Source organism: Equus asinus, chromosome 9 (assembly GCF_041296235.1).
Source record: "Equus asinus isolate D_3611 breed Donkey chromosome 9, EquAss-T2T_v2, whole genome shotgun sequence".
In the NCBI taxonomy this organism is placed as follows: Eukaryota; Metazoa; Chordata; class Mammalia; order Perissodactyla; family Equidae; genus Equus; species Equus asinus.
The window spans coordinates 5,761,952-5,780,675 of NC_091798.1; the positions used below are offsets into that span (position 1 = coordinate 5,761,952).

General features: G+C 44.2%; 1 protein-coding gene across 1 annotated transcript in view; it reads left to right on the forward strand.

Annotated features, from left to right (window-relative positions):
• ADAMTS2 (ADAM metallopeptidase with thrombospondin type 1 motif 2) overlaps positions 1 to 13,421 on the forward strand; it is a 216,608-nt gene extending 203,187 nt beyond the window's left edge. The window contains exon 22 of the mRNA XM_044777535.2: positions 9,898 to 13,421. Within this exon, the coding sequence (XP_044633470.1) occupies positions 9,898 to 10,355 (458 nt within the window). The 3' untranslated portion in view covers positions 10,356 to 13,421. The remainder of the gene's footprint in view (positions 1 to 9,897) is intronic.
• The last annotated feature ends 5,303 nt before the right edge of the window (positions 13,422 to 18,724 follow it).

Below are 18,724 nucleotides of genomic sequence, written 5' to 3' on the forward strand. Positions count from 1 at the left end.
GCCTCCCTGTGCTCTTCTTGCCCGCAGCGTTGCTGTGGTAAAGTCCGTAATTTCCCGGCTCTGAGCTTCCTCAGTTGTCACATCTATACATTTATGCATCCTTTGCTTCCCTGTTCTAGGCTCTGGGGATGGAGGGACATCCAAATACAGCTTGGGGCTTTGCCCTTTGGAACTTTCAGGGTAATAAAAAAAGTCAAGCATTAGTCATCTTATCTGACAATTAAATGTGAACTTGCCAACTGAAGTGAAGTGCTGGGACGGGGAGACCCTGTGGCACCGTGAGGCTACATCCCAGTGGGATTCAGCCTCCTCAGGGAGGCCAGGCAATGCTTGCCTGAAGAAGATGCGTTTTAGCTGAGCCTCGCAGATGAGAGGAGAGCAGGTGGAGGGAGAGGGGAGGCACAGTATGTGCAAAGGCCCTGTGACCAGAGGCAGCACAGTGCAGAGCAGAGGGTCTGAGGCCTGAGTGAGGCTGGAGAGATGAAGGGGACAAGTCCTTACCCTGAAAACAACAAGAGGCATTGCAGGGGCTTCAATCAGAATGGTGAAGTGGTCACATCTTTAGTTGAAAAACAACATTCTGACTGGACCCAGATAGCTAGAGGACGAGGAGGAAGAATGGAGATAGGCAGGCAGAAAGGAGGCTCTTACCACGGTGCAGCCAAGAGGCAGGGCAGCTGGACCCGCTGGAGATGGCAGAGAGGGGAACGGGGCTGTATCCCAGAGCGTCTAGGAGGAAATACTGACGGGCTTGGAGATGACTGGAGAGGGGACACCCGGGGTGTGGCTTGTGCACCTGAAAGGCCATTTCTGAGGTGGATGGTGTCAGCAAAGGCCACGGGCTTGGGCTGGACGTGTGGACTCTCAGGCACCTTTGGGACCATGGGGTTGAGGGGGTGTCTCGTAGACAGTGGTATAGAGAGTCTGAAGCTGAGGGAGCTTGGGGTTGGTGTCCATCTAAGGGGTCGCCAGGCTGTAGGGGACAGTACAGGCTGGAGCTGTGGCCACGCAGTGGGTGGACATCAGACCCACTGGCCCTGAGTGGGAGGGCTGCTTGTCTGCTCCTGGCTTCAGACGTGGATGCAGAGGGTGCATAGAGTGACTGCCACAGATGTGATTCCTGTGCCATGGCTGCCCCTTCCCCTGTCCTCCCGCCTCCCTCCCGCCGCCCCCGTCCTTCCTGTCAGGAGGAGATGAGGTCCGGGAGGAGAGAGGGGAGAGAAGTCTGTGTGGGGAAGGACTGACACCCTCACCGTGCAGAGCAGAGCGGCTGAGCGAGAAACACAGCAGGCAGGGGCGGGCCCACTGAGGCCCGTGATGAGGAATGTATAATGGATCAAATATCCTCTATGTTGTTATGTGACTTACGCTTTCATATTGAATGAATTTTTGTAAGTCATCTCAGTTTTGTCTTGTGTGTGGAATGAGATGGTGGTAGAAAGGGACGAGGGATGGGAATTTGGGAAGACAGAGAAGGGAGAGAAAGAGTGAGAGGAACTGGGTGGTGGAATTAATAACTGCAGTTGGAGTTGCAGCTCAGCCAGGAGACAGACACGTGGAAAGAGAATCAGGGCTCTCTGTGTGAGCTAGACCGTGGATGAGCGGTTTCTTGGGCTGGAAGAGGAGGGGAGGATGTGCTGGGCAGGAGGACTAACCTGTGTGAAGGCATCAAGTTACAAAGCAGTTTGTTTGGAAAATGACAAGAAGCTCAATGTGGTAGGGCCGTAGATGGATGGAGCAGTGGCAGAACATGAGGCTGTCTGGTAAGTTGAGGCAAGTGGAAGAAAGCCCAGACAAGTTGGGGTGACCTTTTTGTTTGGTTTGGTTTTGTTTTTTTGCTGAGGAAGATTGGCCCTGAGCTAACATCCGTGCCCGTATTCCTCTATTTTGTATGTGGGACACTGCCACAGCATGGCTTGATGAGCGGTGCATAGGTCTGCACCCAGGATCTGAACCTGCGGACCCTGGGCCACCAAAGCAGAGTGTGTGAACTTAACCACTACACCACCAGGCCAGCCCCACAAGTTGGGGTGACCTTTAAATTCCCTTTAAGTACTTTTCAGAAACAGAGACCATCTGGGAGTTTGGGTGAGGCGGGAACAGAGTGGAGGAGCGGGTGAGGCTCTGGGATCTGCTCTGTTGAGTTTTATTTTATTTTATTTATTTATTTATTTATTTATTTATTTATTTTAATTGCAGTAACATTGGATTATAACATTATATAACTTTCGGATGTACATCATAATATATTTCGAATTCTGTGTGGATTACATCATGTTCACCACCCAAAAACTAATTATAGTCCATCCCCTCACATGTGAGCCTCATCACCCCTTTTGCCCTCCCCCTTCCCCCATGGTAACCACCAATCCAGTCTCCATTGCTGTGTGTGTGTTTGTCTGTCGTTGTTGTTGTTGTTGTTTCGTCTGCTGTTGTTTTTATCTTCTACTTATGAGTGAGATCATACAGTATTTGACTTTTTCTCTCTGACTTATTTCACTCAGCACAATACCCTCAAGGTCCATCCATGTTGTCGCAAGTGGCCGGATTTCATCATTTCTTATGGCTGAGTAGTATTCCATTGTGTATATATACCACATCTTCTTTATCCATTTGTCCCTTGATGGGCACCTTAGCTATTGTGAATAATGCTGCAATGAACACAGGGGTGCAAGTATCTTTATGCCTTTGCATTTTCAAGTTCTTTGGATAAATACCCAGCAGTGGAATAGCTGGATCGTATGGTAGATCTATCCTTAATTTTCTGAGGATACTCCATACTGCTTTCCATAGGGGCTGCACCAGTTTGCACTGCCACCAGCAGTGAACAAGGGTTCCCTTCTCTCCACACCCTCTCCAACACTTGTTGTTTCCTGTCTTGCTAATTATAGCCATTCTGACCGGAGTGAGGTGATACCTCATTGTAGTTTTGATTTGCGTTTCCCTGATAGCTAATGATGTTGAGCATCTTTTCATGTGCCTGTTGGCCATCCGTATATCTTCTTTGGAGAAATCTCTGTTCAGATCTTTTGCCCATTTTTTAATTGGGTTGTTGGTTTTTTTGTTGTTGAGCTGCATGAGTTCTTTATATATTTTGGATATTAACCCCTTATCTGATATATGGTTTGCAAATATCTTCTCCCAATTGTTAGGTTGTCTTTTCGTTTTGTTGATGGTTTCCTTTGCTGTGCAGAAGCTTTTTAGTTTGATGTAGTCCCATTTGTTCATTTTTTCTTTTGTTTCCCTTGCCCGGTCAGACTTGGTACTTGAAAACATGCTGCTCAGACCGATGTCATAGAGCATACTGCCTATGTTTTCTTCTAGAAGTTTCATGGTTTTGGGTCGTACATTCAAGTCTTTAATCCATTTTGAGTTGATTTTTGTGCATGGTGTAAGGGAGTGGTCTACTTTCATTCTTTTGCATGTGACTGTCCAGTTATCCCAACACCATTTATTGAAGAGACTCTCCTTTCTCCATCGTAAGCTTTTGGCTCCCTTGTCGAATATTAGCTGTCCATAAATGTGTGGGTTTATTTCTGGGCTCTTGATTCTGTTCCATTGATCTGTGTGTCTGTTTTTGTGACAGTACCATGCTGTTTTGGTTACTATGGCTTTGTAGTATATTCTGAAATCAGGGAGTGTGATATATCCAGCTTTGTTCTTTTTTCTCAGGAATCCTTTGGCTATTCAGGGTCTTTGGTTGTTCCATATAAATTTTAGGATTCTTTGTTCTATTTCTGTGAAAAATGTCATTGGAACTTTGATAGGGATTGCATTGAATCTATAGATTGCTTTAGGAAGTATGGACATTTTAACAATGTTAATCCTTCCAATCCAAGAGCATGGAATATCTTTCCATTTCTTTGTGTCTTCCTTGATTTCTTTCAACAATGTTTTACAGTTTTCAGTGTACAGATCTTTCACCTCTTTGGTCAAGTTTTTTCCTAGGTATTTTATTCTTTTGTTGCAATTGTAAATGGGATTGTATTCTTAATTTCTCTTTCTGCTACTTCGTTGTTAGTGTATAGAAACACAACTGATTTTGGTACATTGATTTTGTATATTGTATACTGCTACTTGACTGTGTTCCTTTATTATTTCTAAAAGTTTTTTAGTGGATTCTTTAGGGTTTTGTAGATATAAAATCATGTCATCTGTAAAGAGTGACAGTTTCACTTCTTTTCCAATGTGGATCCCTTTTATTTCTTTTTCTTGCCTGATTGCTCTGGCTAGGACTTCCAATACTATGTTAAATAAGAGTGGTGACAGTGGACATCCTTGTCTGGTTCCTGTTCTTACAGAGATAGCTTTCAGGTTTTCTCTGTTGAGAATGATATTTGGTGTGGGTTTGTCATATATGGCCTTTATTATGTTGAGGTATTTTCCTTCTATACCCATTTTATTTAGAGTTTTTATCATAAATGGATGCTGTATCTTGCCAGATGCTTTCTCTGCATCTATTGAGATGATCATGTGATTTTTATTCTTCATTTTGTTAATGTGGTGTATCACGTTGATTGATTTGCAGATGTTGAACCATCCCTGCATCCCTGGAATGAAACCCACTTGATCATGATGTATGATCTTTTTAATGTATTGTTGTATTCGATTTGCTAGTATTTGTTGAGGATTTTTGCATCAATGTTCATCAGTGATATTGGCCTGTAATTTTCTTTTTTTGTGTTGTCCTTGTCTGGTTTTGGTATCAGGATAATGTTGACTTTGTAGAAGGAGTTAGGAAGCCTCCCCTCCTCTTCAATGTTTTGGAAGAGTTTGAGAAGGATAGGTATTAAGCCTTCTTTGAATGTTTGGTAGAATTCACCAGGGAAGCCATCTGGTCCTGGACTTTGATTTTTTGGGAGGTTTTTGATTGCTGTTCCAATCTCCTTACTGGTGATCAGTCTATTCAAATTTTCTACTTCTTCTTGGTCCAGTTTTGGAAGGTTGTATGTTTCTAAGAATTTATCCATTTCTTCTAGGTCATCCAATTTGTTGGCGTATAGCTTTTCATAGTATTCTCTTATTATCTTTTGTATTTCTGAGGTGTCTGTTGTAATCTCTCCTCTTTCATTTCCAATTTTATTTATTTGACCCTTCTGTCTTTTTTTCTTGGTGAGTCTAGCTAAGGGTTTGTCAATTTTGTTTATCTTTTCAAAGAACCAGCTGTTGGTTTCATTAATTTTTTCTATTGTGTTTTTAGTCTCTATTTCATTTATTTCTGCTCTGATTTTTATTATTTCCTTCCTTCTGCTGATTTTGGGCTTTGTTTGTTGTTCTTTTTCCAGTACCTTTAGATGCGCTTTTAGATTGCTTATCTGGGATTTTTCTTATTTGTTGAGGTAGGCCTGAATTGCTATAAACTTCCCTCTTAGAACCACTTTTGCTGTGTCCCACAGATTTTGGCATGTCGGATTATCATTTTCATTTATCGCCAGGAATTTTTTGATTTCTCCTTTGATTTCTTCATTGACCCAATTGTTGTTCAGTAGCATTTTGTTTAATCTCCACATTTTTGTGGCTTTTCTGGTTTTCTTCCTGTAGTTGATTTCTAGTTTCATACCTTTGTGGTCAGAAAAGACGCATGGTATTATTTCGATCTTCTTAAATTTATTGAGACTTGTTTTATGTCCTAATATGTGATCAATCCTGGAGAATGTTCCGTGTGCATTTGAAAAGAATGTGTATTCTGTGGTTTTTGGATGGAGTGTTCTGTATATATCTCTAAGTCCATCTGGTCTAACGTGTCCTTTAAGGCCAGTGTTTCCTTATTGATCCTCTGGATGATCTATCTATTGGTGTCAGTGGAGTGTTAAAGTCCCCTACTATTATTGTGTTACTGTCTATTTCCCCTTTTATATCTGTTAATAATTGCTTTATATATTTAGATGCTCCTGTGTTGGGTGTGTAGATATTTACATGTGTTATATTTTCTTGGTGGATTGTTCCCTTTATCATTATGTACTGCCCCCTTTGTCTCTTGTTACAGTTTTTGTTTTAAAGTCTATTTTGTCTGACAAAAGTATTGCTACCCCCACTTTCTTTTCTTTGCCATTTGCATGGAATATCTTTTTCCATCCTTTCACTTTCAGATTTGAAGTGTCTTTAGGTCTGAAGTGTGTCTCTTGTATGCAGCATATACATGGGTCTTGTTTTTTCTATCCAGTTGGCCACCCTTTAGCATTTGATTGGAGCATTTAGTCCATTGATGTTTAAAGTAGCTATTGATGAATATGTATTTATTGCCATTTTGTTACCTTTTTTTCCCCTGAGTGTTGTAGTAGTTCTTCTCTGTTCCTGTCTTGTTCTCTTGCTCTCTTCCCTTGTGGTTTGATGGGTGTCTTTAGTAGTATGTTTGATTTCTTTTGTCTTACTTTCTTGCTTGCTTATTATATGTTTCTGATTTGTGATTACCATGAGGATCCTATTTAATATACTATGCATATAACAGTCTATATTGAGTAGATAGAGTCTTTAGCTTGACCTCTTTCTAAAAGATCTACTTTTTCACTGCCCTCCTCCCACATTTTATGTTTTTCAAATCATATATAGTCTCTTGTTTAGTGTGTGTCTATCCATTACCCTCTTATCATCAAAATAGGCGATTTTTAGTACATTTGTCTTTTAACCTTCATATTATCTTCACAGTAGTTAATCTGCCAGCTTTACTATATTTTTACCTTTACGAGTGATTTTATTGCCTGGGTTTTTTGTTGTTGTTTTGTTTTGTTGATAATAACTTTTTTTTAAATCTCTATTTGTGGTCATTGCTTTCCCACTTAAATAAGTCCCTTCAGCATTTCTTGCAGAACTGGTTTCTTGGTGATAAACTCCTTTAAGTTTTGCTTGTCTGGGAAGCTCTTTCTCTCTCCTTCCATTCTGAATGACGACCTTGATGGATAGAGTGTTTGGCTGTAGGTTTTTTCCCTTTAGCACTTTAAATATGTCGTGCCATTCTCTTCTCGCCTGTAGGGTCTCGGCTGAGAAGTCCACTGACAGCCTGATGGGCTTCCCTTTATATGTCACTTGTGGCCTTTCTCTTGCTGCCTTTAGGATTCTCTCTTTATCTTTGATTTTCAACATTTTAATGATAATATGTCTTGGTGTGGGCCTCTTTGGGCTTATCTTGTTTGGAGCTCTCTGTGCTTCCTGAACTTGGATGTCTGTTTCCTGCCTCAGATTAGGAAAATTTTCATCTATTATTTCTTCATATACATTTTCTGCCCCTTTGTCTCTCTCTTCTCCTTCTGGGACCCCTATAATCTGAATGTTAGCATTGCTTGATATTGTCCCAGAGTTCCCTTACACTGTTCTCATTCTGTCTAATTCTTTTTTCTGTTCTGCTTGGGTCATTTCCTCTAATCTTTCGTCTAGCTCACTGATCCGTTCTTCTGCATCCTCTACTCTGCTATTGAGTCCCTCTAGTTAATTTCTCATTTCTGGTATTGTATTCTTCATTTCTGATTGGGTTTTTTTGTATCTTCTGGTTCTTTGCTGATGTGCTCACTGTGTTCATCCATTCTTCTCCCCATATCTCTGAGCATCCTCAGGATATTTTGTTTGAACTCTTTGTCGAGTAGGTCATTTGTTTCTGTTTCATTTAGTCCTTTTTCTGGGGTTTTGTCCTGTTCCCTTGCTTGGAAAGTATTCCTTTGTCTCCTCATTATGCCTCTTCTCTGTGCTTATTTCTATGTATTAGTTGAGTCGGCTATGTCTCCTGATCTTGGAGAAGTGGCCCTATGTATGAGGTGCCTTATGAGGCCCAGCAATGTGCTTCCCTCTCGTCACCAGTCCAGAAGACCCAGGAGTGACCCCTTTGTGGGCTACTTGTGTCCTTTTGCTGTGGCAGGGTTGCTCCCACTGCAGGTACCCAGGGAGTCTAGTCTTTCCTTCCCTGGCCAGCTGTTTCTAAATCCTGTTTGGGGAACCTCAGCACCATTGGCTACTAAGTCTATCAGCACACTCCTATTGCAGTTTTCCTCTTAATTGGGTTGGTACCTAGTGTAGCTGGTTGCTAGGCTCAGGGGCTTACAGTTGTGATAGGCCTCAGGCCTACAAGGCTGTTGTCAGTTCTCTTAGGAGTACAGCTGAGTGGGGCTGGCCCTAAGCAGGGAGAACTCAATTGTTTCAGGCTTTAGAAGGTGGGGCTGATCCTTTTTATGGCTATTTGTGAAGCACAGGTCTTCTGCCGCTGATGAGCCTCACTCCCCACAGGACTGCACACACCATCAACACAGTCCTGGTCGTGCAGACTTCTCAACCCCCTGGAGTGTACCCCAATGCTGCACTGCAGAGGCCTCTTCACCAATGCCCCTCACAGTTCACCTGGTCGTTACACAGGTCCTTCCCCACAGAGGCAGACACCCTTGCCTGCCTGTAGAGGATCAAGGCACCCAGTCAATGCAGGCTAAAAAGTAGCCTGAGGGCTTGCTGTTAGGTGGGGCCAGTCCCTAGGGCGGGTTGCCTGCCCTGGCTGAACTGGATTAAATCTGTGCTCTAGTGGGTGTGGCAGGCCCCTGGGCTAACAGCCCAAGGGATGCACCTCAATGGCCCCCACAGGTGTTTCAATCTCCGGAGAGGTCCCTTCTCTCACCAAGATGCCCCCAGAGCCCCTAGATGAGTCTTGTTTCACCAAAGGACAGTCAGCCTTCTCTCTGGTGATTTTAGGTTGCTGCAATGAGTAAGTTTGTGCGTGGGCCCTTTAAGACCTGGGTCTTTTTGGCCTTCGGCTGGCCGATAGCTTTTCTGGGTTAATAACTGCAGTTGAAAGCCAGTGAAGCCAGATAGTAAGACCCTCGTCTCAGTTGGGCTGCGTCTGAAGGATGCTTGTAGGAGTATTGTTGCCCCCACTCTGGACCTCACTCCTCCAGGGAGGGCTGCTTACCTTAGGGTGGCTCCCACATGGCCAGCTGAGAAGCTCCGCTGCTCCCAAAGGTGGCGTTTTTCCTCTCCAGCAGGAATTTCTGCCTCTTCCGCCTTAGTCAGGACTGTCCCTTGTTGTGGGGGTTCTTTTTATCCAGTTTTTAGTTTTCTCTCCAGGGTAATTTTTCCAAAAATAGTTGTAACCTGGTTGTGTTTGTGGGAGGAGATGAGTTCAGAGTCTGCTTATACCGCCATCTTGATGAGATCTCTCTGCTCTGTTGAGTTTTAGGAATTGGTTCTTTTAGGTTTAGTTTTGTTATAGTTACTGCTTATAGATTATTGTAGAGTCAGCTCTGCCACAAAATTTCACTGGGGTTACCACTGGGATGTCCAATGTGAAGATCTGATGAAATCCCATTCTTTAAGATGAGCTTGGAATCACTCCCTAAAAACAGACAGGCCTCAGGGGGCTGGCCCCATGGCTGAGTGGTTAAGTTCACGTGCTCCGCTTCAGCGGCCCAGGGTTCGCCAGGCCAGATCCTGGACGCAGACCTATGCTCCGCTCGTCAGGCCACACTGAGGCGTCATCCCACACAACACAACTAGAAAGACTTACAATTAGGTATACAACTATGTACTGGGGGGCTTCAGGGGAAAAAACAATAGGAAGACTGGCAACAGATGTTAGCTCAGGGCTAATCTCCTCAAAAAATAATAATAAAAAAAAATAAAACCAGACAGGCCTCATTCTGTCTCAAACTTTGAGAGATATGGAAGCATCTGGACTCGGCTGGGGCCGCTTGGAGGAGGGAGCAGGGCTCACAGCGTGTATGGTGGCACTCCAGGGCAGGGGTCCCTGATGCTGCCCCCCTCCAGGGCTGCTCTGACACTGAAACCACACAGACTTTCCACCTGAGCTCGCTTGCCTCTATGCTGTCTCTGGGCTCTTTCAAATGCCTCCTCCAGCAAGCTGTTCCCTGTAGGGGAGCAAAGCCCCCATCTTGTCCTTTGGTTATTTGTCCCACTTTTCTCTTTCAGAGGGCCGCTGCCAAGGCGACAAGTCAATGTTCTGTAGGATGGAAGTCTTGTCTCGCTATTGCTCCATCCCAGGCTACAACAAGCTGTGCTGCAAGTCCTGCAACCTACACGACAACCTCACCAACGTGGACAACAGGGCAGAAGCCCCGCCCGGGAAGCACAATGACATTGAAGAGCTCATGCCCACCCTCCCAGTGCCCACGCTAGTCATGGAGGTGCAGCCTCCCCCAGCCACGCCCCTGGAGGTGCCTCTCAATGCCTCCAGCACCAATGCCACCGAGGATCACCCCGAAACCAATGCCGTCGATGTGCCCTACCAAATCCACGGCCTGGAGGATGAAGTTCTGCCACCCAATCTAATCCCCCGACGCCCAAGCCCGTATGAAAAGACCAGAAACCGAAGAATCCAAGAGCTCATTGATGAGATGAGGAAGAAGGAGGTGCTTGGAAAGTTCTAATAAAATGGAAAGATAGCGTCAATAGCATTTTTTTTCTTGCTTATAGAGATATTCCATGGGATGGCAAATCCTGTGTCATGGAGATGAAGTAAAAATTCCTGATTCCAAAAGGAAACAAAGAGGGAGAATGACATAAAAAAATACATATGTGGTTGTGAGCATGTGGCACTAGGTTAGCACACGTGTTTCCCAGCCCTGGAATGTTCTAAGTCCTGCACTGGGGTTGGGTGTGGGGTGGAGAGGAATACAGAGGTTCCACAGCCTCTGTCAGTCGGGGGGGGCGGGGGGCAGGAGGGCAAGGCAGAGAGAGAAAATGTTCGCCCTGAGCTTCTGGGCCGTGATTGGGAATCTTCCTTTCCTTGGTGGTGACAACCCTTCTGGAGACTCAGGACCTTTCCTACCGGTCTCCAAACTGAGGCACAAACCCCATGGGGACTCTTAAGAGAAACAGTGATTTATTTACTAACTGACTAGTCACTAAGATGAGCACAATGAAGTGGAGGCCGTGAACTCCAGTGCCTTCAAGGCCCAGGCGGGTGGCGAGGATGAACGTGGTGGCCGGCTGGGACCGTGACCAACGGGAGAGCCACGCCCTGCTGGAGCTGATGGTCGGCTCCAGCCACTGCCGCCTCTGTGAGAGCTGGCGCCTGCTGCCAGATGGTGTGCTTTTCCAGAAGAAGTCTAGATTTTTGTGTGAAAATTCTCAATCCTTAAAGGTCAACTCAGAATGTTTCAAGGTGGTTGGGGTCTATCCGAGCCTAGAGCTGCCAGTCTCGGCTTGATGCAGTCTTGCACATTAAGGACTGAGGGAAAGCCGCCTGACCTATTTGGTGCTCACGCGCTGCGTTTGAATCTCTCAGCCGAGTTGGAGCCGTGAAGCGTCTCTTTCTTCCTGGGAAAGTACTGAGAATCCTCCACCTGGGACTTGAGGCTAGATCTGCACAGTGGGCCACATTTCCTGTGCCAGAAGACAGCAGGGAGCTCTCCCGGGCTCCCCCGGCCTCTCTCTTCTCCTCTAAGTCTGGCCTTGCTTGCTGCTTTGAGCCAGCCTGGCCTCAGCACTAGCTCCCCAGAGTTCTCTCTCCCTCCCCAGGTGCACTGGAAGGATGTGCTGTCCTGGACAGTCCACTGAGTGGTCCAGGCCCTGAACCTCCCTCCTGGAGGGGTAGGGGTGCTGCCACCAGGGTGGCCACATCCGAGGGTTCTGAGATGAGGCCTTGTGGGCTGAGTTTGCTCCTCCTAAAGACCAGCTTCACTTGTGGGGGATGGGCTTTCCCTGTCTAGCCCTGTGGTGCCCCCTCAGCCCCACCCCCACTTCCTTCCAGAACCCAGCAGGGCTGTGCAAGACTTGGCCTCCGAGGGGAGGTGTGGGGTGGGAGCGGGCAGCCTGCTTTATCTTTTGCTTTTTCCAAACTTGAACAACTACTTTCGGCAGAATGGTGCTTTGTGAGCGAGATGTAAAATAGGAAGGGAGTGGGGTGGGTGGGAGGACAGTGGCTAATGGTACTTCTCCCTGAATGTGCGGCTTAAACTTCCCCAAATTACAAGACCCAGGGGCACAATAGCTCCTTAGCTGGGCCTAGCCTGACACCTAATTCTTAAGCTTTTCATGTCCAGGAAAGTTCTGGAGCCTTTGTATTCTTGCCAGTACTAGATCTGAGAGATCTCTCTCTTGTTTAATTACCCTCTATATGGATGACAATACTGAGGCTCAGGATAATACCATGATGCCTACTTTCTACGGACTTTTGAGGTGCTAAGTGTGTCTGAGTCTGTGCGTGTGTGGCTGTGTCTCTGTGTGTGGTCTAAGGGACAAGTAAGGGTGCAGGAGACAGTGAGAACAATCCCTGGGATGATGCTTAACCTTCCAACCGGCTGATAGCGAGCCGCCCCCTCCACGGCGGACGCAGCCTGCCTTCCCACTCTGCCTCCATGTCCCACACATGCTCACACCTGTCCCGGTGCTGGCTCCTAAGAACCACACTGGACAAGGCATTTTTGACCATCTCCCCCAGTGTCACTTCCTCTTTAACAGGACGTGGTACAAAGCTCTTCTGCAGTCCTGTCTCTCCATGATGAGGACATGGACCCCGCACTCTCCCTCCTCTGGTGAACCCACGGCAGCTGGCGTGACCCACGGGCTGAAGGACTGGGCAGTTTTGCTTGGGTCTGGCCTAGAGTGTAGAGGAAGTTAGGGGTGACTAACCCGAACCAGAGAGTATTACTTGGTTTACGCAGCCTGGGGGCCATAGGATGGGAACGCACTGTTCTCAGATCCCAGCAGAGAAGGGCTGCATGTCTTGGGGGCTGGAAGCCTTCAGGGAGAGGCCCCAGGTGGGACATTCCCACGGGGACCTGTCTTCTGCTGGAGGGAGAGACGCCCTCTGGGAAATGCAGGCAGTGTGGCCATGGCCCCATATATCATACTCAGCGCCCTGGGCCATGTGTCCGCAGAGTCCTGTAGGAGTAAATGGTCTCAGAGGCCTCTGTCCAAGGATTGCCGTGTTCGCCAGGCTCTGAGAAACTGCAAATCTCCATGGAGCTGGGGACCCGTGGGAGAGCCAGCTTAGCAATAGTCCTGAGCTTCCAGAGCTAGTGTCCGTGTCTGAGGGGCTCCAACAGCCGGGGGGGCTGTGGAGATCTTCTAGCTGAGGTTTTGTGACTCCGAGGGCCTCTCTGTCTGCGGCTCCAGAAAATCAGCCAAGGGGCCTGAGAGTCACTTCGTGTTCACGGGGAGACGTGTGCTAGAGTTTGGGACCTGGCTCTCTGCTCTTCTCCTTTTGGAAAACCCATGGAATTTCACATATAAGCCTTTCATTTGTATCTTAAGAGTTTTGGTTTATTTGTTTATTTGGGGTATATAAATGGTGCTCAATAGCGAAGCCTTTCTCAGATGAAGTGTTATGACTGTGTGCTCCTGTGTGACAGGCAGCCACCACAGGCATCATCACGGTGCTGAACTCACATTTTATCCTCCGATCACAGCAATCAGTGCATTTGTTTTCTGTGTAGTGAAAGTTGGCTCCTAGATTTTGTAACTTATTAAAGTCACTGTCTATGTCTGCACATCATGCCTCGTCTGTTTGTTACCCGGACTGGGCTGCCCCTCAGCCCCAGCCTGGACGTGGGCAGGAGGGAGGATGCACTGCGGTCGCAAGGCCAAGAGGTGTGGGGGCCACGGCGGGCACGGAGCCACGGCTGCTCCAGGCAGGACCCTGGGAAGGGCAAGAGGCACCCGAGGGACCGAACTCGCCCCGGCTCCCGGGAAGCCGGCCGTCCAGGCGACACAACTTAGCCAGCAGTTCCCAAGTGAACCTTTAGTTCTCGAGACTCCTCCTCCTGCCTGATCACAGCCTCCTCTCCTATAATGAGGGTTTCCAGAAAAAATACTAGATGCTGGGTGAAATGTGAATTCCAGAGAAACAACAAATAACTTTCTGGTATACTTATGAATTATTTATTTATAAATAAATATTTATTATACAAAAAAAATTATTTGTTGTTGCTGTGAAATTCAAATTTAACTGAGAGTCCTGTATGTTTATTTGCTAAATTTGGGAACCCCGCTTATAATCAGAATTCCTCTTTTAAAGACAAGTCCATTCTCTCTGGCTTTCTTTGATATCAGCAGGCACTGGAGGAGGGAGGTTGAAGGCAGAGCAGAAGACTCCTGCTGGCACCCTGCCCGGTGAGGAGGCGCCAAGGTGCAGACCGTGCTGGGGAGAGGGCACAGGCAGGGCTCTTCCCCGCGGGCACAGGGGTGGGAGGTGGCGGTGGGATGCGCAGGATTGCTCATCTCGTTCTCCACTGGAATCTGTTCTGACTCTGTTTTTATAGTACAGTTAGTCACTGATAACGCGGAAGTGGAGCTTGGAGTGGGTGTGTGTGAGTGTGCGTATTAAGAGTGGAGGGAGGAAGTGGAGTTGGGTGAGCAGAACTGGCTGAGACTAAATACTTGCAAAGGTAATTCATAAATGGATAACCCAGCGAGGTTATTTGAGAAAGCAGGCCCTGGGTTATAGAGGAAGTGGTAGGGAAGGCCCGATCTGTGCTTTCTGAAGAATGTTGACACATGTTAGGAGGAACCAAATGTAATTACAGAGATATTCGCCAGCACTCCCTCCGCCTCCTCCCTCCTGTGTGTACGTCCTCGACTCCCAGGCACAGAGCAGCCGTGCCACGGTCATCCCCTATTGCCTGTTCTCAGCCCAGGGAACACCATGCACTCCCATTCTTAGAGGTCGTGCGGCCAGTTCCCTCTGAACCTCATGACCCTATACAGTTGTTTCTTCACTGTCATGGGTTTAGGCGCTCAGAAGCCATACTCCCATGATTCTACATCCAAACATTTGTATGCACATCCGAAATCACGATATGTCCTAGAGGGTCTTTTCTTACACCCTCAGCTCTCCTACGTCGGAGCTTTCATATCCATTCACGACCAAGTGGAGACTGAAGAGACAGAGGCCAGGAAGTGCTTGCCTGTCAGGATGAGACTTCCACATTGTTCTCTGGGGGCTCCCCCAGGAACTGTCTAACCTCAAACATACATAAAAGGTATACAAAGACAGCATGTGACTGCCCCACAGTGCAGTGAAGCAACCAACGCCTTGATTCAGCTAAGGCTCTTCCAGATTCTTTAGGTGAACACTTAATCACTGATTTTCAACCTTTCTTTTTTTAATTCTCTGCATTTATGGCTATAAATTTCCCTCTAAGCATAGCTTTAGCTGTACCCCACAAATTTTGGTATTTTATGAGTTTATTATCATTCCATTCCAAATATTTTCTAACTTTCATTATGACTTCCTCTTTGACCTAAGGGTTATTTTAAAGCATGTTGCTTAATTTCCAAACATTAGGGGATATTCTGGTTATGGAATATTATAGATTCCTTGCTTATTTTATTGTGGTCAGAAAATATCTTCTGAAAGATTTCAACCCTTTGAAATTTGTTGAGGCTGGCTTTATGGCCTAGGATGTGGTCAATTTTTTCTAAGTACCGCACATGTGCTTGAAAAGGACATATAATTGGCAATTCTTGAATATATGTCCATTATGTTAAATTTGTTAATTTGTTATTCAAATCTTTTATATCTTGATTTTGTTGTCTTCTTGTTTTATTAATTTGATAGAAATTTGTTTAAATAGCTCCCAATGATTGTGGATTTTTCTACTTCCTCTTGCGGTTTTATCAGTTTTTGCCATCCTTTAAAAAAATAAGCTACTTTACCATTTGGAGGCCACATTAATGGGAGCATACAAATTTTTAATTGTTATATCTTCTTGGTAACATTATCCTTTTATCTTTATGAACTGCCCACTTTTATTTCCAGAAATAATTTCTGTCTTGAAACTTTTCGCCCCTGATGTTAGTATAGCTATATCAGTTTTCTTTGGGTTAGGGGTTGCATGACATAACTTCTTCTACTCATTTATTTTCAAATTTCCTATATCCTACGTGTTTTATTTGTCCTTTGTAAACATATAATTTTCAGTGTGGTCTAACATTTTTAGTCTTTTGATGAGACTCTTAGTCCATGACATTTACTGCCATCACTGGTACCAGTGCCTTTATATCCACCTCCTTCTGTGCAATTTGTCCTGACTGTCCTGTGTTCTTTCTTCTCTTTTTTCTCGCCTTTGGGTCAGGTGACTTTTTTCCATTCCATTCTAGTCATCTGTTAGTTTTGAAGCTATACACTGCTTTTCTCTTAGTTTAATGAATATTCAAGAAATTTCAACATGCATTCTTAACTTATCAAAATCAAGTATTACTCTTAAAGTGACCCTCATTCCAACAATGCACGTCCTCAGTGCTCTCAACTATCTGTGCGGAAAGATAAATTTTTAAAATTTTCATTTCATTGTGGACTAACAAAATATAAAGGAATTAATAGAAAATGAAATTAAAAAAGCAAAAACAAACAAAATACCCAATTTTTAAAATAGTTTGAGATACAATTGACAAACAATAAACTAGACGTATTTAAGTATACAATTTGACAGGTTTTTAAATATATTTATAAATGGGAAACCATCACCACAATCAAGATAGTGAGCATACCCATCACCTTCAAAAGTTCCTTCCCATCCCTTTGTAATCTCCTTTCCCTTCATTCCTATCTCCAGGCAACCAGTGATTTCCTTTGTATCACTGTAGAATAGTTTTCATTTTCTGGAGTCTCATAAAATGGAGTTAAATAGTATCTACTCTGTCTGGCTGCTTCTTGTCAGCATAATTACTTTTAGATTCATACATGTTATTGTGTATATAGATACTTCATTCCCTTTTATTACTGAGTAGTATTCCATTGTGTTAATATACTACAATTTGTTTATCCATTCATCAGTTGATGGACATTTGGGTCGTTTCCAGCTTGTGGCTCTAACGAGTAAAGATCTATGATTGTTGTGTATAGGTCTTTGTATGGTGTATATTTTCCTTGAGCAAATACTTAGGGGTAGAATGGCTGGATCATATGGTAGGTATATGTTTAACTTTTTAAAGAACTGCCAAATTGTTTTGTTGTGTCATTTCGGAGTCCTACCGGCAGTGTATGAGACTTCCAGTTCCTCCACATTGTCATCAACACTTGATATAGTCAGTCTTTTTAATTTTAGCCATTCTACAGATGTGTAGTGGTATCTCACTGTAGTTTTAATCTGCATTTTTTTCCTGAAGAACATTCACCCTGAGCTACATCTTTTGCCAGTCTCCCTCTTTTTGTACGTGAGCCACTGCCACAGCCAGACGAGTGGTGTAGGTGTGTACCCGGGATCCGAACCCCAGCTGCCAAATCGGAGCGTGCGGAACTTGACCATTCGGCCACGGGAGCCGGTTTGAATTTGCATTTTCTTACTGAATAATGATGTTGAGCATCTTTGCGTGTCCTTATTTGCCATATATATATATATTCTTTGGTGAGGTGTATGTCAAATCTTTGCCAAATTTTCGTTGGGTTATTTGTTTTCTTACTTGGTTTGAGAGTTCTTTATATATTATAAACACAAGGAATTTATCAGATGTATGCTTTGCAAATATTTTCCACCAGTTTGTGGCTTGTCTTTTCATTCTCTTAACAATGTCTTTTAAGGAGCCTAAGTTTTTAATTTTAAGAAAGTTCAGATTATCAAGTTGTTCTCTTATGGATTGTGTTCTTCATATGGCATCTAAGAAATTTTTGCCTAACCCAAGGTCACAAAGATTTTCTTCTTGTTTTGTTTCTATCAATTTTATATGCTTGGATTTTACATTTATGTCTATGACATATTTTGAGTAAATTTTCGTATATGAAGGGTAGTCTGGACCCAAGTTCATCTTTTGCATATGGATATTCACATGCCGCAGCACCATTTGTTGAAAAAACTATCCTTTCTCCACTCAATTGTTGAAGGTCATGAAGATTGCTTTTTTTTTTTCCCCTAAAAGTTTAATAGTGTTAGCTCTTAGATTTCGGTCTATGATCCATTTTGATTTAATTTGTGTGTGTGGTGTGACATCAGGGTCCAAATTCATCTTTTTTGCATGTGGATATCCAACTGTCAGTGGTTGCATCATTTATTGAAAACAAAGCATCGTGTGTTGACAAGACTGTCTTCTCCCTATAAATTTCCTTGGCATGTTTGTCAAAAATCAAGTGGTCACAAATATAAGAGTTTTCTGTCAATTCTCTTCCATTGACTTACATGTCTTTCCTTCCCCTAGTACTACACTGTCTTGATTACTAGAGATTTTAATGAGTTTGAAATCAAGAAGTGTAAGTCTTTTAACTTTGTTCTTCTTTTTCAAAATTGTTTTGGCTCTTCTGGGTCCTCTGAATTTCCCTATAAATTTTTTAATTGGCTTGTCAATTTCTGCCAAAAGGCATCCTGGAATTTGAGAGGGATTACATCGAATCTATGGATCAGTTTGGGAAGCACTGACACCTGGACAGTATTGTGTCTTCCAGCCCACGGATGTGAAATATCTCCCCATTTATTTGGATGTTCTTTAATTTCTCTCAGCAATGTTTTGTAATTTTCAGTGTACAAGTCTTGTACATTTTTGGTAAATTTATTTCTAAGCACTTTATTCTTTTGTTGCTATTGTGAGTGGAATTGTTTTCTTAATTTTGTTTCCAGATTATTCATGCTAGTATGTAGACATATAATTGCTTTCGTATTTTAATCTTGGGTCTTCAAACTTGCTGAACATGTTTACTGGTTCTAGTAGTTTGTTTTCTTTTGTTTTGGGGTATGGATTTCTTAGTATTTTCTATGTACAGGATCATGCCATCTGTGAATAAAGACAGCTTTGCTTCTTTTTCAATCTAGAACTCCTTTTATTTTTTCATTTTTGGATTGGCTAGAACTTCAGTACAATGCTG